The sequence below is a fragment of the Hetaerina americana genome, unplaced genomic scaffold (assembly GCF_022747635.1).
Source record: "Hetaerina americana unplaced genomic scaffold, ioHetAmer1.1.p SCAF_6, whole genome shotgun sequence".
In the NCBI taxonomy this organism is placed as follows: domain Eukaryota; kingdom Metazoa; phylum Arthropoda; class Insecta; order Odonata; family Calopterygidae; genus Hetaerina; species Hetaerina americana.
This window is the reverse complement of record NW_027287205.1, coordinates 88,755,845-88,782,845: the sequence shown is the minus strand read 5'-3', so window position 1 is coordinate 88,782,845 and position 27,001 is coordinate 88,755,845. Positions and strand designations below refer to the sequence as shown.

Here is a 27,001-nt window from a genome sequence, read left to right as displayed (position 1 = left end):
ATGACAATGGATAACCACCTTTCTGTCCCAAAATTTATATCTGCGTCTGTGCTTTGAATAAGGAGATGATATTCCGCGACTTTGTTTTTTAAACTTTGGCAATTTGCTACCAATACAGATAATGTTCCCTTGGCATTACGGTTTTTTGAATTTTTGAGGAAAATCGTCTTCTTATTAATATTGAATTCCCTACAAAATGTTTCGTCCGATTCTTTTTTGTTTGAAGTTAAATGAACTATTGCTAGCACTGAACCTCACTTCGTTTAAATCTACATAATTTGGCAAAGAAGACTGCAGAGACCCACTAATTGACCTACACGCTGACCTACCCTTTAATCTGAAAAAGCCCTGCAGTACTCGAATATCCCACCCGCTACACACCTGGTGGCCTCAGCAGACGAGTAGTGAGCAGCAGAACGGTATAACATCGAACGAAGTATATATGCATTTGATTGTGAGCTCTTGATATTGGTGAATGTGTTAAGACAGACATTAAGCACAGCATACAAAGAGTTATGTGAATCACAGAATATGATATTTAATTATTCTTGGCCACAGTGTGCCGGTCAAGGATGCCATTGATGGACCCAGGGGGACCAAACAGTGCTTCGCTTCTCTAAAGCCCGCCTAACAAACGACACGAAAAAAAACCCTAACGCACCCAACGGATTACAAAAACCATTCAGCCACTCCACCTAATGTACACTCTCTTCTGCCTCCTTCTGCTATCCCATTGCCACTACGCCCACTTTATAATTACCTCCCTCCACCTCATCAAATACAAATTACATGATCGCCCTCTGCGACCTAATATCGCAGTCTTACCACCTTTCATCATTGTCATTCTTAAGAAAATCTTTTGCAATCACACTTCCTGCTTTCTTCGTATTTCTTCAAAGATACTTCTATCCATTCCCCTCCTATTACATCATAGCATTTCTTCGTTTGCTTCAATTTCAGCCCATTTCACTTCCACGTGCTGACTAAACTTGGATGTTGAAGTGCCCGTAAAAGTAGTAACTTCCGCTATTATGGATCGGAGCTATTGAGGGGCTCAGGAATTAACGGTAACTGTAATATCTGCTTGAATTGAGTATCTTCGGGCGAGATGTGGTGGAAGTCGAACATTATAAATAACTGATCGAAGCACTTTTCTACTATCAAGTGGAAATCCCCTCATCCCATATCTGTCGCACTGGATTTCCAATTCACTCAGCAAAGTTTGCAACCCCTTGGCTGACTGATAAACTAAAGCTTGGTCATCCGCGAACCTTACTGATTTTACGCATTCCCCGCCCACTTTCATTCCTACCTCCAGTTCTTCCCATGCCTCTTTAATAATTTCCTCTACATACAAGGTGAACAGCAACGGTTATAATGGGCAACCCTGCCTTACACCTCTTCCTAAACACTGCCCATCCTGACTCCCCGTTCCCCACTCGCACCTGAGCAGTCTGAGACATGTAAAGGTTGCGGATTAGCCTCCTATCCCTCCAATCTATTCATATTTTCTGCAATATACTCGTTAGGTTTTCCCAATTCACTCTATCAAACGCTTTTTCGAAATCTACGAAACAGGCAAATACCTCCTGGTTGTGTTCTATATTCCTCTCAATTAATAATCTCATTACTGCAATGGCATCACGCGTACCTCTCCCCTTCCTAAACCCAAACTGATCATCCCCTAAGTAATCATTTGCCCTACTCTCTATCCTTTTGTTTATGATCCTGAGAACAACTTTTGCTGCGTGGGATATCAAACTTATTGTCCTGTAGTCCTCACATGACGTAGCCTTTACCTTTTTTGGAATAGGAACTAAAACTAATCTCACAAAGTCTTCCGGCCAGAATCCTTCCTCATAGATCGTACGAATTAGTTCATATAACCTCTTCCTCCCACATTTGCCTAAACATTTCAATAATTCCGCAGAAATGTTATCCACCCCCACGGCCTTATTTAGTTTCATCTTCCGGACACTGCACAAAATAGGCTTGCAAGACAAGAATTAAGACTCACAGAGTGTTTGTTATGAATATAAAATGTTTCTGGGAAAGTGGAGACAACATTTTAAAATAAAAATGGTTGAGTCGTTCTTTAGGTATATTTGCGCGCGTGTGTGTGCAGAGATGGGACACGCGCCGTTAAAAGTGACGGGGTAAAGTTTAAGTTCCATTACCTAGTTAATTACCTTGTAGCAAGAATTAATTTTAATACTGTTTTAAAAGCGGGCATAGTCGTTAAGTTATCTGAGAAAAAAATTTCTTTATTATTTTTATGCATGAAGTTACTATTTTAACAGAGCTTAATACATTTAACAACGGAATAACAGAATATTTTCCAAATGATCAAGTAACCCACACCAATATGAAAAAATAAATCTTAAAAAGCATATCTTAGGTTATGGCACAACAGGGAATGGTGTCGAGAGTCTTGTATGCATATATATGTAAGCGTTCGTGTGCTTAATAATGTGTGCAAACATTATTCTCACGTATCTACTCGCGCTTAGTCATGCATGAATAATTAGTACCCGTCACACTTCCCGCACACGGCGGCGACTTGCAAGGTATTCTGTGAATGGGGAAAAGTTTGGGGGAAAGTTGATTGTGAAACTTCCGGCTTCGATATCAAAAATGTCCAACCTCCAAAAGCAGGGGAGCATTATGCCCAAACACATTCTCTATGTTTCGTGCGAGGGTGAAATAGAAAAGCATACGACAGCTTAAATGTTAGACTTAGGCGACCCAGTTGCCTTTACTCTGCTATTCCCATCACTTTAAGTGTGTGTACTAAAAAAATACTTATTTGTTTTTGACTAATAACATGTGGAAATAATTTTATACATTAGTATTCATTTAATGTATGTAACTTTGCCATGTCGTGGGACGAAGAGATCACTCACGATGGATGAATGACGACATTTGCCTTCAATTAGCTTTCGCTAGGATCCAAATTGGAATTTTCTGAATTATCAATAGAAGTAGGTGAAGTCAGTAATTGATTTGAAAGAGATTGGAGTTGTGATTGCCCGACGGGGCATGGTTGCCGATCGCTGCCTTACTGGATGGATGGATGCAGAGTGAATTATTACACCGCGTGATGCAAGTGGATCGTGCCTATCCCCCGCGCGGTTGGTATTACCAAGCTTGACCTTCTGTTTAGTTAAGCAAACTTTCCTTTTTAAGTTTTTTGGGAAGATTTGAAAAAATAGGAAAAGATGAGGACGACATAATTTATTCCGAGCTTCGAAGTTACACATGTCACATTAATATTATCACAAAATGTGAATGTGAAATTTGTTTTTGAATCGAAGCAACCAATGAACATTGGCTGACGTAGGTTGATAGTTACCTTTTTAACCAGCAGTGGCGTACCAAGCGAAGTAAGTTCCAGACGACAACCTTGAATGATCAGTAGGTGAATCAGCTGAGTACGTCGTGGGTAAGTGTGAGGAGAATTTTGTCAGGTTATAATTACTACTGCCTGTACTAGACAATTGGAGTGCTAGTTTGGAAGCAGAATATGGCACTGTTTAAGTTTTGTGCGAGGAGTAACATGTGATTAATCGTGTTCGGTACGTGAGTCTGTGGTGCTAACTCAGTTTTGTTTGCCGTTTTCCTGGATGTGTCGATTCACTCCGTAGTTATTTTTATTCAGTGTCAAGAAGAATGATTGAATATTAAATTCTGAGTTCTGTTTCACTGTGTGGCATTTATTTGCTTAGTGCAATAACAATACAGGCGCAGTCGTTTAAGTCTGTATACTTTTCGTGTTATCTATGACCCTGTGTTTTTTAGTTCATCTCATTAATTTCCCCAAGTAAGTTTTCATAATTCAGAAGAGTCTGCTGTGTTTAACTTGAAGTTATTTACCCTGTGGTTTCTAGGAGTTTTAGCAGAAGCTTTTGTTGAGAATGCGTTACAAGATGGCGTCAACTGGAAGCTAGATCTTCAATAAATTTTCGTTTAGCCATGGATTTTTGGTATGTGCTTGTAATAGTGAGTCAGTCTGTTCAGTTGGTTATACCAGTTCATACAGAGGGTAATTTCCAGAAATCATGGTAGTGTTTTATCTATGTTTCATCCATAGTAAAGCATTCTTGCATTGTTATATGTTCATTACATTTGGCAGTTGCTTTATTAATTACTGTTCAGTGCTCACGGAATTAAGTAATTAATTTAACTCTGCTAATATTTCATTGAATTGTGGGAAATTGTTTAAGACTTACCAAAAACTCTGGTATTACATTTTACGTGAAGGGCAAACGTACGAGTGAAGAGGTAATTAACTTGGGTGCTTACCGGGAACGATTCTTAATTTTGTTGGACGTGGGATGGCCAAAAATGTTGACTATTGTATTTGTATTTGTTTTGGTGATTTTGGTTTTGTGCTATGGGTATTACTAAAATGGGCGTAGCTTGATACGTGTGTAATTTATGTACTTGACTTGACGACGGATGTTCATTTTTTCAGATTTCTAAATGCAGGCGGCATCGAAGCACTTATTCTTCGGAATATAGCAAATGAGAATAGATTGGCTATAGTTGTTTTTTTCAAAATTCATCAATGATGAGCGATTTTGAAGATGCTGTGGAAAATTTGGACAGTGGGAAAGTTGATGGACTTCGGCATCGTGCCCCAAGCAGAGGACTGTCGTTCTCAAAATCCGCCGCTGAAGGACTGGGTGACATAAGTCCTGTTCCTGGAACATCGGGTTTAAACAGCGATGGGTACAAGACTACACCGTTCAGAAGTCTACGATCAATTCATTCTGCCTCATCTTATTCTTCACCTGAGCATTATCAACATGTTCATAGAAATGTAGACGACGACGATGATGATGATGAGGAAGAACTTCGAGAAGTTACGGAGCTTTTACAGTCTTCTGCGGTGGCTGCTGTTGAAGTAGTGGAAGGTTCAGCGAAGGAAGCTTTGGAAGATGACGAAGAGGAGGCTGCTGGCGGAGGTTGCCCGTTGCCAAGTACGCCCGAAGAAGACGACACGCTTCTTACACATGAGGTATGTTCAAAATTGATCTTGTCTATATCATGCCAGCGTATGCGTCTGTCCGAAAGTAGTTGAAAATAGATAAAATTGATGATACCAGTGAAGTTTTCATTTAAGTCCATTGCGTAATGGACAAAACCTAATGTGGTACTATTGTGCAAGGCTCATGGACTACAGATGTTCATATTCAACATTGAACCTCTTAAGATTGAAGAGAATTCCAGTAGGGTCATGTTTTGCCAAAGTACGAATTTGGATTTCATTTAATGATTTTTAACTACCAGTTTTTTTAAATCTTTTGGAAAATATAGCCCCTTAGTACTGTGGTCTTAGGGTTAACTCATTTTTATGTTTCCTGGTTTGCTTTTGAAAATGCTTAAGAGCGCCACCATGGTGCATGTTTGAATTTCTGTGTGTATGTTCATTTTAATGATATATTTGAGATGTCAGGGGATTAGTTTTATGAATGCAAGGAATTTCTGTGCATAATGCCATTGTGAATTGTCCCCGAGCCATCACCTACCAATGATCTTTTAACTTAACATTCAGTGCTTGATATTTCCTTCATTCCTCCTTGATATCTACATGCGCCCAAATTCGTGGCATGCCTGACGTTGCACTTTGAATATTGTGAATAACTGGTTTCTTATTATTCATTGAATTTTTTTAACATTGCATGGCTTTCTTGGTTATTTTGATCCTTAAATGAACGCAATACCTTTTTCAGATATGATAGGTGCGGTGGGTGGAGGAAATATTGTGAGTTAAGTGTCAAATCATGAGAACCTGTGACAGAAGGGGCAAATGGGGGGTGTGGTGTGGTGCAAATGAGGAAGTCCCTCTGTTAGTTCTTGGATGCTATCCAAAACCTACCTTTGGGCATGGGATGAGGTGGGATTGCCTTGATGCCCATCTCTTTCAGGAACAGTTCTGGATGCTTAAATGGTCATCATCTGTGCTTGATGCATGAACCTCTGGGTGGGAAGGTGTAGACGGAATGGTCTGTTATTTTCCCACAGTAATTATTTTTCAAGATTCAGCTGAAGATCATCTCCTACCAATAATGTAGTAGTGGTAGATCCTGGCTTTCCATTACCCTAATAGTTGAAATAGCCAGATTTTTTGTTAAAAATGCTCTTCTTTAATAGTGAATGGAATTGAATTTTAGGATGACATAAATCTTGCAATTCCACGCACTAAAATATCCCTGGAATGCACAAGCTTTTTATTTTACAAAAAAGCAGTAAGTAAACATTTGTAAACTGAACTGAATGTAAATTGAAAATAATGGAACTCATTGCACAACACACATAAGAAGGGAACTAGGATGTTGTCAGCACTGTCATTAACTCGGAGTAAATTCCATGGGCTGCCTGGAAAAAGCTCCAGTTTAATGTATAGACCTACAAATATTATAATTGTCAAGTAGAGCAAGGGAAAGGTGGGATATTGAATTGCCTAATTTTAGTCCATGAGCACAAACCAGTTGCTTAACCATATGATAGCCTTATCCGTACAATCTAATCGTCTTTGCAGAGTTTGTAGTGAGGTAATTTTTCACAGTCTTTCCTAATCCCAATTAGCATCATTAAGGAGTAAAAAGATGATAAAATTATGCATAGAAAAATGCCTCTTCATTTCCACTAGTTAAAATATCAGGTCAATTTCAAAGAACTGCGTTAGGTGCCGTGACAGTAACCTAATAGAGCACTCTTCTAATATGTATTAAAATGCAACAATTTTAGCATAAAATTATTTTCCTTGACCAGAATTCAAACTGGGAATACGGAAACATTTCAAGAACTTCAATCTATGTTTGAATCCCAGTCAAGGCGAATGATTTTTACACTTTGAACTTGTTGAATGTTATCAGGAAAATTGTCGGAAATGGAGGACTTGGCAGAATAGTCCAATTAATTTATTATTAGTAATCTATTCTAGCTCACCTGCAGCTGAATGATTGCATGCCGCAAAGTATCTTTTGCAGGGAAGGGACCATGGGGTCGACTAAGACATAACCCCCCCTCCCGCCCAGACTATTTCCTGGAGAACTGGGTTTTGATGGTTCTGTTGGTGTTAGGTGAGATTCAGGATGTGAAACATGCATACAGTATCCTCAAAATAAGAGTGAATCTAATTTGAGATTTTTCTTTGAAAAATACATTCAGTGAGCCCACATAACGAATCTGATATATGTATTTTGAAAGCAGAACAAATGATTAGCATATGTATTATGTAATAAGCCCATAAGAACAAACACCATTGAGGAACTTGCATTTCGAGTTATGTGATGAATCCCATATGTTGACTGGTACGTGGTGTATGGTTGATATGTTTATTCAGTCATATTCTCCCAAAACTGGCTACCATAATTGAAATTTGTTATGTCTCATCCAACTGAACCCCTACCTAAAAGCCTTGTTCATTGACTATTTGTAATGATATTGGCAGACTTGAATTCTCCTTTCCTTACTTAATTTGCAATGGAATTTAATGTGTGTATTATTATGATGACACCTTATAAATCTATTGTTTTGCAGAGTTCCCTTTTATGGAAATGCAGTCCGTGATTCTGAATTAATTTATTTACCAGTTCCATAATATGCATGGCAAACAAAGATAAGTTTTGTTGGGAGTCATTTTATTTGTTAAGGTTTGCAATCCCTCTGGCCTCAGTGTAATCACACTACTTTAAATAAAACAGCCGCCCCATTTTAATATAATATATTATTAAGTTTAGTAGTCTGTTGGTCAGTGTAGGTGTACGGTACAAACCCATGGGGACTAAACACTTCTTTTAACATCCATTCGCTATTGCCTATTGCACTTAATCTCCCTGGATCCACATATCCAAGCTTCTTGTTACAGGACTGCCACCCTGCTCCCCGTTAAAGGCTTACACCATATTTTCAGAGATGTCTTCAAGAGCACTAAAATTTGATTAAAATGACCTGAGAGCCAGGACCTGAAAAGACAAAGGTCTTCATAAGCCTAAAAATATCATTTAGGGACAGTGATGTATTGAGCTGTGATGTTGGCAGAGGAGTCAGTCAATAGACTGCTCTGTCCTTTCATTTGAACAGCTCTGTGGCCCACTCCAGACTCGTTGTGAATTACTACCATTCCCGCAGCAGCCAGAATTGTGTATTCCTCTCCTCCCCCCACTAGGTAGTAATCTACCGGTTGAGATAGGTTTTGGATGGGCATGACTACCAAATACGAGGGTACTTGCAAAACTTGATAGACGCGATAAATATCAAAGTAACTTCATGAAATTTATTTAAATTTAATTAATATTAACCCTCTATGTTCGAACACTTATCCCATCTCTTTACAAGTCCTTAATAAATGGCAGAAAAGAAGTATTCTGTTAGACTGTCGCAGCTACGAGTAACCTCTCGGACTTCTGCTGTATCATTTTCAAAACGTCGGCCACTCAAATGATTTTTTTGGGCCAGGACGGTTAAAAATCACTGGGGGCTAATTCAGAACTTAAAGGAGGATATTTCAAGCATTCCAAATGAAATGTTTGTGACAGCTTATAGCAGTTTGTAAGAGATGTTTGCGACTTATATACAGACTTAACCTCAATTATTTTGTTTCTCCTAACAAAATACAATTCAACATCCTACTCTGCAACAAGTCCCTCTTCATATCTGCGTCCTTCCTTCCTCCCTTCACCATGGCCAACATCCCTCTCATATTCCTTCCCCCCTTCTTTGTTTGCTTAACATTCTCCCCTCTATTACAGTCTCTAACATCCCACTGCCGATCATACGCTCTTTATCCATTTTGTCCATCACAATGCCCAGCACTTTCTCTCTTGTTTTCCTTTCTGTTGACTTCACCTTCTCCAAACCCATGTTTCAAAAACCTCCAATCTATGACTCAACTCCTGCCTCTATGATCAATGTTTGTTTCTATACTGTACCTTACCATGATCCATAAGTCTGTCAAAGTATGAATATCATTCCCTATCATAACTAATGTAAGCTCTGTATTTCCCGTGAGTTTTATGGGCCACAAGGCCCTTCACCCCTTTCCCTTAAGCATCATCCAACCCTGAGCTCTTCTTCCCCAATGCTGTCTCAGTGCCTCTACCCTCACCCTTTCCTCCCCCTCCTTGTTTGTCCCCCGCAGGGAACATCCCCCCTGCTTCTGCTGGCCTTGTGTACTCCCCTCTTCACCCATCCATTGGCAATACAACCATTTGACCCCTTAACTGTATTGGCCGAGTATTAATAACAAGTGATGTCATCACATTTCTGTGGAGGGCATGCTCGTAATGCCCCTGTGGTATGTAACGTTGTGCTAATTTAAGTGAGAGGGATAATTAAGAGGTCATTAAGAGGGAAAACTGAATTTATTTAACTAAGCAGCCAAAAATGGCCCAAAGGCTTTTACATTGACTGAAAGTAATGATTAATACAAAATATAAAGAAAGAGCGACAATAATAAATAAAAATGAAGAAAAAGGAAAAGGCAGGTGGAAATGCAAAGCAATACTTTGCACAATTGGGAGCATGAATTGAAAAGGAAGGAAGGAGGTCTTTGATGTGGAGAGATCTGTTGAAGATGCTGTAAGCATTTCGCATCAGATAGTACTTGACCATGGGAGCCACCGAGAGATGGAGGGAAGTGAGTGTTCCGTTGTCTTGAAGTTTCCCTTCCCTCCCCCGTGTGAAAAAGCTCATTTCCTCAATACATTCCCCCGATTGGTGAATAATTGATTGGAGATATATGCATGCCCGAAATCCTTTTATTCCATAGATCACTGAAGCGTTGCGTGAGGGGAAGCTTATAGGGGAACTGGAGCAACTGGGAGCCAATGGAACAGAAACGGCTGAGGAATTGCTGAGGAGGGTGTACATGGGAGCGTCGTGGGGCGTTTGCCACTTCCACCACCTCCCCAAGTGGCTGCAGGACAATGACTTCTTGAGGAAGGGTCACAGGCCACCCCTGCCATCGTTCCACGCCTGCTTTCGCTCCATATTCCGAGTGCACACTGAAACGGGGAATATATGGACACATTTATTGAGTAAGTATCAAGTAACCGGTTGAAGAATGTTCACGAGTGCCATGGCAACATCTGTGACATAAAAAAAATCCTGGAAATAAATATTTGCATATTTTATTGTAATTAGAGTAGACTGTGGCTGTGACATTAATCCAACCCAAGAAATAATTGTTTCATGTGCAATCTATCTTGTTAAATTTTTTTACTTCAATGCTGAATGCTATATTGTATAATAAAAGGATACCTAGGTCTAGTGTGTACCTTGCGTGAACATTTTTTGTTATTTAAATATATGTGAATTTGCAGTTATAAATTCTGGTTCAGTTTTACGATAATGTATTTCTGCTGTCAGGAACTCATTGTTGCCTTAGATTCCCAAGCAGACAGCATCATATACATATATAATCAGAAAGATGGGAAATGTGTGCTCTTCACGGCTTTATCTGAGAATGTTTGCCCTAACTAAATGAGAAGTCTTATGGATTCTGCATTTCCAATGGGAGGGCATTTCGGAGGTGCACTTGAAGGGCAAAGTGCAATCAACTTGAAATGAAATGAATGCCAAATCAGAGTTAATTTCTCCTTAGTTTGAAAATTACATTAAAAATACCACAGGTTGTATTGTTATACAAGGTTTGGTGACATAACTTCCTTTTTTCAAACTCAAAATGCTTTTAAAAAAGGAAGTCATGTTGCCGCACTCTGTATATTTAATTAGCATTGATATAGTAGATTTGGGTGAACAGATATATATTTTCACATCTCACACATTAGATAGTGCATTCCCAATTAGTATTTTGAAGTGAAATGAGGGTGGAGAAGGCTCACAAAAATTTGGGGAATGGAAACATTTTAGGTATTCATAACAGTCTGAACTGGGAAGAGTAAATCAATTTATTCCCCCTCCAAATATTATGTTAAATTGCACAGAAAAGATATCTGAAAATGGTAGTTAGCCCTTTCCTGTACCTTAGTACATGGTTCATGTATAGAATGTAGTTGTAGCTTTTGTTATGACAGAGTAAATGTCATCAAACATATCCAGATGTGTTGAGCAGAGAGGAAGACGTATGCTGAAGTTGTGAACAGGATGGGAGCAGAGAGATGAAGTTGCTGGAATGAATTGGGAAAAGACAAAAAAAGTGGATGGAGGAAATACTGTGAGGCAGGGGTTAGTTGAAGGCCTTGACAGAGATAAGAATGTTGGTTACGTGAGCTGTTGGGAGGATTTCAAAGTGGGCATAAACGGAGGGATGCAGGGGAGACTGAGAGGTGCTGGGAGGAGAGGGAAGAATGCTCTGGGAAAGTGGTTTCTATGGCGGGAAAGGCATTTATGATTGGGGTGGAAAGGATGCAGGCCTAAGGAATAAGTTAATGTGATGTGAAAGAGGGCATCCTAAGATATTTTGTGTCATAATAATCTACATCTACTTAAAACCCCGCAAGCCGCCGCAAGGGCGTGTGGCAGGGGGTGTTAGGACACCACCCGTAATTTAGAAAAGAAAAAAAAACCGCATGCAAGAACCACAAATTCATACATCCATAAAGAAACATGGCATACATTCATGCAAGAACACTTACACCCCACACACATGCAAACACTCAAATTACCAACTAGCATACACATGCACCTGAAAGTATACCTAACATCTTTGCCATGCTTAATTTTGTTCTGACTAGTAAATTCAATGTTTTTAATATTTCTAAAGTGACTTCGGTTTCTTACTATTATGATATCTGATTGTTCGGGAAAGAATGAGTATTTGTACCTATCTGTCCTGGAATCTATCTCCCTTATTTTATCTTTGTGGTCTGATCTACCTAGAGTATAGTGTGGGGTCATTATAATTCCTTCAGTGTCATAGTTAAACACGTTTGTTCTGAACCTTTCTAAAAGTCTAAGCCTCGCTTGTTCTCTCAGCACTTCAAGTGGCTCCCAGCATTAATCCCTTAAGAGACCTGTCACACTTGTATTCTTATCATAACAATTTTTAACGAATCTAGTGGATTTTCTCTGGACTTAATCTAATTCTTTTTGCCAAATTTTCTCCCAAGGATCCCAAATACTTGCGGCATATTCCAAATGAGGTCTAACTAAAGCAAAATAACACCTCTTTTTAACTTTTTCATTACCTTTCCGCACCACCAGTTGTATGAAGCCAAGTTTCTTTAAAGCTGATCCGCATATTGTCCTGATATAGTCGGGGCTTAGTAATGTGTTGTGCAATCAAAAACCCGAGTTGTTGAACTAAACCTGAAATAAATAGTGCTCCTCATCGGTCTTCTCCCAGGATGTCAGGAATGGTGCTGATGGTTATTTCATGAAGAGCAGTGGTTGGGGCTCTGGGTTTGATTTCCTTTCAAATTAATTGCCTCTCCTCTTGGAGTATTGAAAACAATCTTCTAGCTCTGATATAGAGAAGAACAGGGTTCTCCATAAGACTGCTGTGGCATTACGAATCCTTGGCTGAAGTCTTGTTTAGGCGTAAGTAAAACCTCAATGCAGCGTAGCGTATGGTTGTCACATGTTACCTGCATCATTGCCCTTGGAGAATGGAACATGTTTCAATTAGCGACTGCTGTATTACTGGATTCAAGTAGCTGAATCTTGTAACACATGTAACATAACATGTTATATACTAATCTAGCAATATGACAAAATTCCATTTTTGCCCATTAATTAATGCAAATAAAAAATGTATGATAGCACTTTTTAAACTACCCTCCTATTTCTCATGAAACAACCAGCACTTTCATGTTCAACTATTTTGATGATGAGTAATTTCTTTCTAGTGGACCTTTATTTTTCTGAAAGGTATTGAATAACAATTGCATCATTGCCAGGTAGAGGGGTCTATTTATTTGTTTCACATTAATCCAAAATGGCACTTTGGCTTTTACATTGGACTTTTAACAATGACATATGTATGCATAACAACAGAAACATTTAAAAACACCCTTATTTATTATTACAGTAATGTTTGTATCAAGGCTTTCTATTTACTTACAGGTTGTGTTGCTTTTATAGTGATGGAAATTTATGTTCTTACTAGACCAAGTATTTACCTGACGTTATGGGACAAACTTGCATTTGCCTGTTTTCTGAATGGTGCCATCTTATGTCTTGGGCTTTCATTTCTGTTCCATACTTTGCACTGCCATTCAGAGTTTGTTGGGAAACTATTTTCCAAGTAAGTATCGAGATATCTTTTTTTTATTAATGAATATAATATAGATGTGTATATATAAATAATATTGGTTGCTGTGGTCTATGGGGTAGAGTGTTGGACTACTGATAGGAGGGCCTGAGTTTGATTTCCGGGCAAACCTCTCTGGGCACCCTCAGCTCCACTCAAGCTATGTGATTTTGTGGGTACCAGATCTTTCTGAGAAGCCATGGCCACCTAGAAAGGGGGCCAGTTCCTTTCCATGTGCCCTGTTAGTTCCCAGCAAGGTCTGGTTCCTGAAAAATCACACAGCTTGCGTGAAGCTGGGGGTGCCCAGAGACATCACCGGAAATCGTACCCAGCAGTCCAATGCTCTACCCACTTGCCTTACGTCCCCAGCAATGACATAAGCAGTCTTAAATTGAGAAATGGGAAATCTGTTGATGCTATAGAAGTGATTTCTGACTGCTATTGACTGGTTACAGCACATGGCCAATGGGGATTGTGATGGACAGCAAATGATAGAAGTCAAGGGGAGAAGAGAGAGGGCATGGGGAAGGCATAGACCAGGGAGGGAGGGGTTGTACCCCATGAGGTGTCTCTTTAAGGGCGGGGAAAGTGGAAGGAGAGGAGGCGTGAGTCTACTCTCCACTTTTGAGACAAGAAGTATTTTGGAATCTCCTGTTTGTTTTCAGGAGAAATAAAAGTAGCCAATGCAACAGCATGATTAGATACCATATTTTAATATCGTAGTGTTAAATGCCCATTTCGATTAATTAGTTTCAAAGATGTTTGACCTCAAAATCTTGAAATGGCATGAATTAAGGAAATGTGGAAGTTTGCTTCAGTCTTTGTGCTTGAAGCCATGCCATCCTGAGAATAATCACTGCGTCTCCTGTGTTTGTTTTCATTTCTGTCCCCTTCACCATCCTTTTCCACACCCCACCCCCCTCCCTCTCAAGAGCCTTCACTGCTTCCCTCCCATCCTGCTTCAGTGACCATGTATCCACAGCATACATGACCATCTCAAAGTTTTGAGAAGCACTTTCGTAATCAATGTCACCCATCAATGCTCTCCTCCTCGTGAAAGCTTCTTCTTCTAATGTCCCTAGTACTTTGACTGCCTTGCTCCCATACTGCCAAGAATGGTACACAGTTGACACTGATCTAATTTTTATTCACGTATCTAATACATTAGCACACTCAAGGCTTTTTGCATTCCTGTCTCTTGAGAGTTGGACTCTCATCTTTCCAGTTGATTATCTTCCCTGGTTTGTATGGCATATCCATGATCACATTTAATTATGAGTCTCATCGTAAGGCCTTCAAATGAGCTTGGTAATTGAAGCTATCTCCCATTATTCTGTAGTGAGAAGCACACCATCAGAGTGCTTACAAATTGTGTGACAACATTGTTATGCTAAATTTATTATTCATCCTCGGACTTGAAAATTCTCAATGATCTCGATCAAACAATTAGTATTCATTATTTGAAATTATTCATTTGGATACTTCTTAAATTTCAGTGGTCTGTTCTGTTTGCCGGAACTTAATACTCCCTGAGACTCAACTATGTATATAACTTTACCTACCTCTTCTGTCTCCATTCTATTGTTCAGAAATAGAAAAAATGGGAGGAATAAGAAAAGTAATGAGAGGTTATCATCACTTGGTTTTATAATAATTAACACCATAATTATCAAGTTACAAAAATGACAAAATTGCGTATGCATCCCTAATTTCAATCTTCCAGGCCTCAAAATCGAATATTTATTGTAAATTAGTTTTTATGTGGGAATCTGTGAGGACTTGTCCTCCGAGAGGCCTGTGCTTCACTTGAAGGACTGAAGAGCTGAGAGTTTCCTTGATTCGCAAGGGGTATACGGATCATCTGAATAATTTCCAGTTCCTGACCCAATGTCCCCCACTTCTTGCATTAGTGTAAGTATTGTCTGCAGATGCAGCAGAATGCCAACCTGGAGAATGTTGACCTAGATGTCCCCCATCCTGGCCCCCTCCTTGAATTTCTAGTGAAGACTTCCTTTGAAGAATCCCTTTGGCTCGGGTGTCTCCCAACTGCTGTCGAAGCAATCCACGTGTTGATCATGAATAACCAGATGAAATAAGTGGCAAAATAACTCCCTCGGCCATTTTCAAGACTGCCTAGTGAGCGAGTAGCGATAAGTCATTCCGTCTTGTCCATCCGCTAACACAAGTGCTTGGCATGATCTTTTGTAATGGCAGGTTTTATTGCTTTCCTGTCCTCGCGTCGTCATGGCAGAAGTGCCCATCTGCGGGTGTGTCTTGCATATTTGCGAACATATGTAAGTCTCCTTTGTCTCTCCAAACAGTCGCTGTAATATCCGACCTGGTCCTCACCTTAATGTCCCCAAGTTTCTGTACCAGTATTTTATTCTGAAAGTTCTGGCACACCACCTTAATTTGATCTGACCATGCCCAGAGCAGTTTAATTTTCTTTTCTTTTGGTCAGCAAAAATTGAGTCAAAGAACAGAAATAGCCCACGATAAATGTATCCTCCTTCCCAGATGCCATTCCATGGGGTAATTCCCAGAAATGTACCCATTCATGAATCGGGGAGGAGAGATGACCTCTTGTCTTCTGGTTTCTTGAAAGAGCTATGAGTAGTGCCTGTTGACCCCTTGTGCTGCCAGGGAAGTGACCATTTTGATGTAGAAAAAATATGCTGCTGTGGGGGTGGATTATGGCAAGTTGATGTGAGAGCTCCTCCTGAGATCCTTGTACCTTGAGTGCATTGGAAAGCGTAGTTTCTTCACGTGCGGTTGCTCTTGCCACCCTATTCCCCAGGGGCCTCACTCATCAGTCTGATTTGCATCTGAACCATTGTTTGCCAGAATTTGATTTCTTGTAGGCACAATCAGTAAGAGGTCTTATTTTAGCTTCTGACAGAAAGCCCGTTTCGTCATCTTCCTCCATTCTGCATTACTCCACTCTGGCATCCTTCACTTCTGGCACAGTCTCACATGGCTTCATAAATGCCCTTCTGTTCTCGGGACTTGTAATATTTTCCGTCTTGATAGTTTCTCCAACCATATTCACTCATTCACCTCTGTTTTAGTTTGAATGTTGAATGCTGTGATAGAGGGGGGGAGGAAGTAGGCGGACATTTCAGGTGACATAAAAGGAGGTAGCATATAAATGATTTGAATTTAAAAATGATAATTGCAGTGTGTGCAATTGATGTAATACTAAATGCACTTAGACCAGGTTTAGTGATGCCTTGTTAAACTGGAGGCTAACTTTTAAGGTCAAAACTCTGTTTTATGATCGCTTGTTAAGTTCCAAACTTACCATTAAACTTTTCTAACTGACAGACCATGTGACTATGGTTGAGATATTCACATTCACTAAAATTGGATTTGTTGGTAATCTCTATATCAAGTTAATGTTTACATATAACTAATAATGGGATGTAATGAGACATTATAAAACTTTGTCAAATTGTATTTCCCGGAGACATGGCACATCCATGTTGAGTAAAAAGTTGTCTCTAGCATATCTCGCCATTGCAAAAGAGAACACAAGCATTTTCCATCTGTCCAGCTTCGGTTGGCGATTCTCCCCGATCAAAGAACTGCACGGCTGGATTCTCCTCATTACAATAAAAATTACTCTCCAGCATCCATTGTGGGTACAAGCCACCATAGCCGAGCGCCAACCAGAAGGTGTTTACCCATTGAGCACAAGTCTATTGATGCCACTGCTCACTCAAAGTGAAACTATCAAGATAGCCTGCTGAAAGGGAGGGCCTGCAGAGACCCATTGTCAACGTTCATACCGGATAGATAACATTATTAGCATAATGATTCAGTGTGTCCTATTCAAGTAATGTTTAAATCTTTCTTAAAAGAATCGTGAAGTGATAACTTCATTGTGCTGGAGATAATGTTGTCTAGCAAATTTTGTCTATGATTAAATAGCAAGTGCTGAAATGGAATGCATATATATGATCTTAACGTTGATATTCACAATTAATTAAGATTGCAAAGAGTATGTTCTAATGCCACCCTAATTTGTGACTTGTACAGTAAGTTATTGCCTAGGTATGGGTCTGTGCTATATTCCCCTGTCATATACATATAAGAAGCATCAATCATATTCATTCATTTGAATTGTTTCATTATAAACTTCTCACTCTTATTTACTGTAAGTTATTTGGTAGCGTAATATCTGCAGCCTTTCCTGATGCATTAGATGAAATAGTCTATTTAGGGTTATAGTAGTGATCTATTAATTATTTAATAGTCTATTAATATGCTCTTTCATTTCATGCTATTTAGTAACTTATATGAATTTTTTTCACATCATGTATATAAACAATGGAACAAAAAAAAACTTTTCTCTCTTTGTCAAAGTCAATTTATTTTCAAAGCTAATATTTTCATTTATAGATTCCAAGTAATTAGTTCTCAACCCTTTTTCCAGCTGAAATCTGCAAAGCATTCACTCTAAATTAATGGGTACAGCAATATTTTACTTGAGGTTACATTAAAATAGTACATAAATGCTTCATTTCAAATTTGTTAAATTAATTAGTTAAAGCAATTTTAGTTGTATTTCCATGAGTTATTGGCGTATTTTGTTGAGGTACTGCTCTGAACCAACCTTATTTATGTAAAAATTGATTTTCTTTCTCTCTAAAGGCTTGACTACTGTGGTATAGCCACTTTAATTATGGGCTCATATGTACCGTGGCTGTATTATGGCTTTTATTGCGAGTCCAAGCAAATGCTCATTTATTTGAGTGTCGTTTTATTTCTGGGCATATCATCATTTGTGGTATCCCTTTGGGATAGATTTAGCGAGCCAAGATTTCGACCACTTCGTGCAGGTAAGATGAAATTTTACATTAATATGATTTTCGCTAATTTAAAGGAAGTAGTTTGTATTGTCCTCTCCTTTTTTTTGGCGTTGGGCTTCTAAATCAATGTAACATTGCATTTATTGCCTTTGAAAGTAGAACGTCCCATTAGAGATGCCGGATGATGTAGATGGATGTCTAATCATTGAATATTTGTCCATCTTCGGGGAACATAATCTTTTCTCATTAACAAAAAGTGATCATTTAAACCTGCTTCTCCATGTTCACTTTCGTAACACCCACTACATGAGATGCAAAAATCATTGATGCCACGGGAAAGCGCAGCATTTCCTTGCAAAATTTCTTATGACCTAAGAGGTCTTAAATGGGGTAATATTTATTTATTGAAGGTAATATTCATTGAATATTTGTTTCCACCTTTTGGCATTGTGAATTGTAGTAATGGCATTTAAATGTAAGAATTAAATCATTTTTAGTTGTGGAGACATGACTGTTGAAGCTCAAATTTAGGGATGTTTCATCCTTATTTGAAGTTATGTTGCAGATGTAATTTAGTGAATATTTATGTTTAAGAATTGAGCCTAATCATTTAGCAATGAAAATTAGCAGTGAGTGAAAGGTGCTTAGGTAAGCTTGAATTGAAGGGCAGCAATGATCTTGAGTCACTTTTGTTATTGTGTATGCAAGCATGTGATTGTGTTGAGATACATTTTATTGGTGAATACTTGTGTGTGGTTATGGACAGTATAATTACCTTGCCCATATATGCATCTTTTTCTGAAATATTCATGTATATTTAAATGAATCCAAAGCATTGGCATTGGCTTTTGTATTATGATTCCATTCCTTCTTTGGGAGTTCTTTTGGACATTGGCTTGCCATTAACTTTTTCTCCAAACCTTGTTGTTAGTCTTCTTTTGAAGTTCCTTTTGTGTAAAGTTGCCATCCCTGGTGCTTTACTTCTGAAGGTATACCTTTGCAGATCAGGAATGTTGAGCATCCTGACCGTAAAATCAATATTACACGAGGATTTCTTGCCAGAAAGGCCCCTCTGACTTTTTTTTAGTTATTTTATTGTGTACCTAGGTGATGATGACTCTTCAGCAATTTCTGGTCCATAGAGCATGAAACACAAGGAATTAATTTGGTTATAAAGAACTAATAAATGACAAAAATGATTATCTATTCAAAATAAATAAATGCCAAAAAACAGCTAATAAATCTAAAATGGCAGCATGTGTAAGAAGCTTATAGCTGGCAGCGATAAGGTTTTACTTATTTTGCATACGTGTGTGTACTAAAGTAACACTATGTTGTTTTAGTTTTTTACTTAAGTGTGGGATACATTGACATGTCATAAAACAAAATGTGACTTATAAAATCACAGCTTCTCCGAGGAATTATGTAGTAATCAATTGGAGATAGAATAAGTTAAAAATAACGTATTGCTGTAGCTGAAATATGCAGTCTTATTGCCTCTTACGCTTATTTATTAAGATTACCTGGTGCCATGAAACATAACGGAGTTGTGTTGCCAAAGGAATAGTGTTATGCAAGAACATGTTTCAATTTAGTGTATAGCCTCATGATGTTGGGGAAGAATGCTTTGTGATTATCCAGATGCATTGAGCCGAAATAATTCACACACTGCATCTAGTGTCATGCTGTAATTATCCTTAGATGAATGTGTAATGTCAGACAATGAAAGTATGGATTGTGGCACATGGGGAAGTTGGGCCACAATGGAGACACTAACTGGGTGGAAAACCCAAGAGAAATGCTTTGGCCACAGCAAATGATTGCTTCCAAGGATTTTTTTTTAAATTCTTGCTGCACGTTTTCCTTTGGGGAAGAAGTTCTATGTGCGCTTTTAAGTTTCCTCTCCAAATGAGCTTTTGAGGTAGCCAATGCCATTTTAAAGGCTCATTGAGGTTCTTCTGATATTTACCGGAATGATTACTGTATTTTATTTCACACTTACAGGTAATTCTTTTGACTCTTCAGTAATTTTAATCAAAATATTCATATGACTTTGGAAAAAATACTAATTTAAGGGAGCATCAGTTAAATTAAGTGAGCTTATTTTCTATTTCTTGTGTTCAAAATAATTCTGATTGAAAGAGTGATCTGAAACAAATTATGTAATGAAGAATGAACGAGTACACATGATTTGACCTTCAAAAGCTGGAGTATGATAGAGATGATGATAGTATGTCGTGAGTCTGTGTAATGTTATTCACAATTGCATGGTGCGTCAGTGTTTTCTCATTATGAGAAAATACACCGCCAAAGATTTATCTTCATGTAGATGTGCATGCTTCCTTAAAAGTCCTCTTGAACTCCTCCTCTTTCAAATTATCTAATGAAGGCATGTTCTAGCAAGCCATTTGCTATGTTGCTGTAAGAAATGTGCAGATGCCTGCTTGTTAGTTATTTGACTCTTCATATACTTTATTTCCATTTTATTTTAAATTGGGTTATTTAAATAATTTCTTTGTTGCTTTAATTGGAACTGAATTTTATTTCCATTGTACAGTTAATTTCAATTTTTCCTTTTTGATTGTCAATGCATTTGAGTCTCTTTTCATGGCAAATTGAGGTAAATATTTTGAGCACATGGTTGAATTTTATTTTCAGGTGTGTTTATGGGTTTTGGTCTGTCAGGGGTTATACCAGCAGTGCATTATGCCGTGTCTCAAGGTTGGCTGAATGCGGTAAACCAAGCAGCTCTGGGTCCTCTCATATTAATGGGTGCTCTCTATATCCTTGGAGCTCTTTTCTACACCCTCAGGATACCAGAACGGTTCTTTCCGGGCAGTTGTGATATCGTTGTAAGTATTCTGTGACTCCATATGTAGTGCATAGTTCCTCATCAGACATGGTGATTGAATTCATTTCGAGAAAAGGCCATTCAAATTAAGAAAGGTTCAATTTTAAATGTGTATTGGCTCATTGCTCCCATTTCATTCTGGCCATTCTTGTGATTCAGGCTTTTATGGACAAATTTTTTTGGCATCTATGTGGTTATCAATCTGCATTTGAGTAAGGATTGAGATAATTTATTAAATAATTCAACGCTCATTTCCTTGGGTCCATCTTTTGAAAATTCAGTTCTCTCATATTTTTAATGTATATCATGAATGCCTCTTGCGTTCTGACCATACATATGAGTGTTGGGCACAAATCAGTTCATCTTTCTTTTAACGATAGTTAGGTGCAACAATTTCGGTGTGTAAAAATCATTCGCCCAGTCAAGGTGACCAGCCGTATGATTTTTACACTCTGAAATTGTTGCATTGAAATGCACATTAGTGGATGACTCCGTTAATAAGTTACTGCCGCGGCATCTCCCGCAGTTTCTTTGGAATTTGACAGTTAGGCTTGGAACGCATACTATGCACGGTAGAGGAGCTTAGAGCATGGTGTAGAGCTTAATTAGAAACCTGAGAATTTTATTGTGGGGACTTGCTCTATGGATTTACCATTAACACTTTATAATAAACTTTTATTGGTATATTAGTGGGGAAAGTTTATCATCTTACTTTTGGTATGTTGAGGTTAAATTGATAATTGCTGCACCTTCCCGTGCATTCGCTTTTATCAATTGGGCGGTATCTGTGATATCAGTATACGTGGTGATCATATGCAGTGTTCACAAAGTTGGTGCAAACCTTTTTCAAGTAGTAGCAAGTAGTGGAAAGTATTCAGAGAAGCTGCAATTGATGCGGAAGTTTCCAAATGCAAAACAATGGTCCACCACAGAATTAATTTTCTCTTTGCATCCAACAGTTACTCACTAAACATTCTTTCATTTATCATGTTTTGCCATCTGCATGTAAAGGTTTTGGTCCCGGTGATGCGTAGTTTTCTGTGCAACATTTTTGCTTGTTACACATCAGTACACTGATGTAAAGATTTAATTGCTGATTATTCCACTAGTTAACTATTTTTCCTTCGATAAAATCACTCCAAAGCAGCAGCCTTGGTACTTGATTCTGCTTGCTCAGTTGAATCATTAATTCCAAGATGTGATGCGTTTGCTCAAACTTTTGCACATTTATTAAGCATGTTTTCACCACTAGTATTCTTTGCACGGTAAAATTATTCTGGTATTGTCGACTGTGAGCAACTGAAACACTTTGAAAAGCCTGTCATGAATAATGAAAATTAAAGTCAAAAATGTTGGTTCATTTCTGGAAATAGTGAAACAACTTATGGAGCGATATTGAAATAGAAAATGCAAGAAGTTAAGGGATGCAGAGTGATGCAAGTTTTTATTTAGATGTACTATAAATTATATAATCTGTAGTATGCTTATTGTTTTCACATTTGATTGATACAAGCAAAATCTAAGAATGACATAAATTTCGTGATATACCGCATACAAAAATATTTTAAAATTTTTAGCTGTAAGCCAGGAAATTATCTAATAATTATTCATAAACCATTAATGAATCTGTGGAATAGTATTATCTGTAAGCTGAAAAAAATCAGCATGAATATAAAATGATAATCTTTTATCAAATGCTGTGAATATACTTTCTAGCTATCAGATTATGGTGATAGTTTAATCAAGTGTCAAGTGTGCCCTAAATGTCTCCTTGGATATTGTTGTGTATCACAGTTGAATGCAAGGTCTGATCCACTTTGATTTAGTTATTAACCCTTCCCCTGAAGTTTCATGGTCTTGTTCGGACCTAGATTTGTCTGAACAAGTGTGTTGAATTTACCCTTTAAATCTAAGCGTGTTTGCATTCCTGAAGGCACAAAAATTCAGTGTTTACATAACACATAATTAATATTATGTATATCTCTTGGTATTATTTCTAAAACTCTCTATGGCTTACTTATGGTGACATACGTGGCCATCATAGCTTCAAGTCCAGTGATATAGTCTGAAATTAAACGGAACTGGTGTGGCCAGAACCGTATGGTATCATTTCACTATTGTCCCTTCAGCAGTATAGTTGACTCCTTGAATTGTAAATGTAGAAGTTATTTTTCTTGTAAATTCATTGCATTAACTTGATCACGTAGGGGAGAATTTTCTACACAATATCTAAGAAAAGTGGGTCGCGGTAGTCCAGTGGGTAGAGCATTGGACTGCTGACCGGAGGGTCCCGGGTTCGATTCCCGGGCAAGGCACTCTGGGCACCTGCAGCTCCACCCAAGCTTAAGTGATTTTTCGGGTACCAGGACTTCCTGGGAAACCATAACTGGTACAGGGAAAGGAACTGGCCCCCCTACCCTGAAGTGTGAATTTTCACACACCGTATAGGGCTTAGTACCGAATGAACTCTGCCATCACCTACCAAACCGACCTTCTGATTGATTACAGTGTTTATGGTTTTTTTTATCTAAGAAAAAGGAATGTGTGGGTGGCCTCGTCTTTTATTTTTTAAGGTTGTTGAATGCCTTGTATAGTTTTGAATATACTGATTGTGAATACAGGGAGTTTCCACACCCTCATTTATATTTATCTTAGTCTATTGAGTATTCATTCATTCATTCTTTCTATTTTTAGCCTTTCACTAATGTCGTAAACTTTTAGGAGCATGAATGCACAAAGATTGGTTTTGTTCTATATTTTGTGCATGTAGGCCAATGGTGCGTCTCCAAAACATATGTAGGAATGAAGAATGTAGGGTAACTACTGCTAGCATACTCCCCGAGGGAGCTTATCTTAATATTAAGAGTTGCACCATTCACATCGAAATGGAATATATGATATTATCAGCTTATTCCTAATTAAATATCATAATGTTATCAGAACATACGATGTCAATGAATCAGAAATCATTTCACTTGAATGGTCTCTCTTTCTGAGTGAACCAAAAAATATATCGCAAAACTTGTTTTTTTAACAGAACAGAAAAAAAATTTGGAAAGATTTATTTGAAACTATTCTTTTTTGAAACAAAATGTAATAAAATACTTAAAAACGTTATTAATGTGAACCATAAGTTTCAGAAAGAAATTTTACTTATTTTGATTACCACACGCAAGAAACTCCACAGATAGGGGCATTCGTCACACCCCATATTGTAGCCATGTATAAAGGGGGAAAAGGTGCATCCCATTCAGCAGTAGGTACAGTAAACATCATGATGATTGCTTTTTCCAAATCCATTCCTGGTATAAATGGTTGGTCTCTTTCCATTTGGGGTTGCTTTATTTCACCACCAAAAAACTGTAATTAAAGAGGAAAGATAAAGGACAACGTGCTAGGAAATTCCAAAAGTTTTGGCAAATTTTTGCATTGTGTGGCTGTTTGACTTTGTTTGGTTTTCTCCTTACAGTGGGTCATGCAACTGCTTGCATCCTGCATTAAGATAATTTATTGTTTTTATGTCCTCTCTCTTAAATATTGGTTGTTTGCATCTCATTACTGGAGATGCAATGGACACCTTGGCTCCTCTCGCTGACCGCAAAACTGGATTTGACGTGTGTCTGATACTCCCGATTCAATTTTATTTCATTGTCACCCTGTAGCTCCGTTGTTGGAGTAAAGTTCACCGATGCAAAATTATGGGCTAATAATTTGTTTGAAATTACCAAAGGGTATGATAATTGTGACTTCCTTTGACACCTCCTGTTAGACTAGTAGATACTAAGTACAGCATATATCAAGCAGCATTTTATGTAATCCTGTATGCATTTTATGAAAAGTACACTGTAATACAAAGCAGTGTAGTTTTACTGGGGTTCGTGATGAATTCTGCAGTCAATACACCTGATGAAACTGTACCTACCCAGACTGCAGACTGAATTATGTGTCCATTTCATGTCATGGAGAATGTTGATCATGTATTCGTCTCTGTACTTTCAGGGGCAAAGCCATCAAATATTCCACATTTTGGTGTTTCTGGCCGCTGTAGTTCACTTCTATGGCATATCCGAGATGGCAATGTACCGCATGGCCGTGGGTGAGTGTGCCGATCCACCCCCTGGAAGTGCAACATCTTCTTTTTGATCCGAGGCCGTTGGGGTGGGAGAGTGTGATGTGGGCCCGACCAGCAATGGACCAAATTTGGGAAATGCAATGGATGAGGAGGAGTCGGAGGGAGTCGCCAAGGATGGCTCGACTGGGTGCGACAAGTATGGAGGCCACTGGATGTGGTGCCGAAATCTGTTGGAGGCGGAGGTGATGAATGGCTACCATGCCCTGGGAGGCAAGTTGGCGTGTGGCGGCAACATTGGTGGGGAGAGGCTGGCCCTTGAGCTGTGTGATAAGCATGAAGTGGGTCCCGGGGAAGTGGCCAAGTCGAGGTGGGAGTGGTGGTCGTGGTGGCGGTGGAGCAGCTGTGACGAGAGCACCGTTGGTACCACTCAAGTACGGGGTGGTGTTAGGCTGTCGAGCTGTGGCTTGGGCGAAAAACACGGATCCGTCTCCAGCGGGAGCGTGAGCGATTGTGACAAAGTGGAAGTGAATGAGCACAATAACTTGCCTTAGCTGGTCTAATGTGTATTCTCTTTGGTACGGTTTGTTCCCACTGCATCGGGCTGCGCTAGTTGCATTGCTCCAGGATTTATCGGTGCCGAGGGAACGATGGGGAGTCGTTTTGAACGTTTTTTACACGGTACAGATTGATCTCTGAGAGGATTGACTCGATAGTACTTCATCTATTTTCCATAATCTTTTGCAATTTTGAAATGGCAGATCTGAGTGATTTTAATGATCTGACCTGTGGTGGTCAAACCTGACTTTTTGAATGGCAGTGCCATTGTGGATTGATCATTATTGAAATAAAAATTTTCTGTTTCTATAATTGGTGTGATGCTTTAGGGAGATGCAAACAATACATTGTGTGTATGCTTGCTTGGGCAATGGCTTGGGTGAGAAATTCGCTTCCTCACCCATTCCATTCCTCCTTTTTGTGTACACTCATAGTCCTAAGTTAAATCGAAGAGAGCGTGTATGGTGCCCATCTTCACTGAACTTCAGTCATCTGCTGTGAAGTGTTTAGAGGTATATGGTTCTTCTTCTCAAAGTTTCCCAATTTGAGAGGAATTAGGACTGCAAGACTGAATTCTATGGTCTTTGTTGAATAGTCAGTAATGGTAAATTGAAAGAATGAAGATATGTAATAAGTATTCTAAACAGTTCTATGGTGACTGATACTTGTTAATTAATTGTTATTATTCCTGGTGTTAGGTCCACTGGTTCCATTCCAGGTCATTTCATTCCTGAGTTGGCAGGATTGAAAATATTTGGAATGCTAATTCCTGGTGTTTGATTAGTGAGAATAAGCTTTTAAAAAGCTGTTATTTTTTGTATTGGTTGAATTTTGCATTTTGTATACGTAATATTTTGAAGTGTTTAATTTATATGGTGATAATCAGAATTGTTTGAATGATAAAAAAAGTTGATTTGTTTTTAGTATTCCTTACTACTCTGTAGAAGATTCACTATGGTTTTCCAAGTTGCACAGATTGTTTGTTTCAACATTAGGAGCACTCCACTGCTGATTTCTCAGCCAGTACCAATTTACCAGCTAGCTTCAAGCTCTCATTTATTTTATGTAAACACATTTTTTGTAGATAGTTTTGGGGCTGTGATAAAACATTTTGTTAAATTTTTGTTTATAAATGATGAAATCTCAAACTGGATTGTAAAGGGTGGCTACAAAGTATTCTGGGAAGAAAAATTAATAAATGCTTTATTCTTGTAAAACCGAGTGAATGCTACTGGGAAATGAAAATGTCTTCATGTGCTATCCCAGGTGGGTTGATGGCAAGAGCGTGTTGGTAATGAATGGGAGAAGAGAAAAGTTTGATCCAAAAATGTCATGTGCCACTGTGTATTACATCGTTTGGATACATGTGGGTTGTCCAACAATGGTTTGTTTTCCTCATACCACCATGATTTTTGTGAATATAATGTAAATGGGTATAATAGTTGAAATGTGTGAAAGATTAGAATAAATTGACCGAATTTTCTATGTTA

General features: G+C 38.5%; 1 protein-coding gene across 4 annotated transcripts; it reads left to right on the top strand.

Annotated features, from left to right (window-relative positions):
* Nucleotides 1-3,367: 3,367 nt before the first annotated feature.
* On the top strand, nt 3,368-27,001 carry AdipoR (adiponectin receptor). 4 transcript variants are annotated; one of them, XM_071594364.1, is made up of 7 exons: nt 3,368-3,442; nt 4,475-5,020; nt 9,779-10,046; nt 13,036-13,216; nt 17,876-18,063; nt 20,692-20,885; nt 24,884-27,001. In XM_071594364.1, exons 2-7 carry the CDS (start codon nt 4,568-4,570, stop codon nt 25,025-25,027), a joined length of 1,428 nt encoding a protein of 475 aa, XP_071450465.1. In that variant the 5' UTR covers nt 3,368-3,442; nt 4,475-4,567; the 3' UTR covers nt 25,028-27,001. The 4 variants fall into 4 exon arrangements, with proteins under 4 accessions (XP_071450465.1, XP_071450467.1, XP_071450466.1 ...); XM_071594366.1 differs by lacking the exon at nt 3,368-3,442 and adding an exon at nt 3,449-3,575; XM_071594365.1 differs by lacking the exon at nt 3,368-3,442 and adding an exon at nt 3,449-3,820.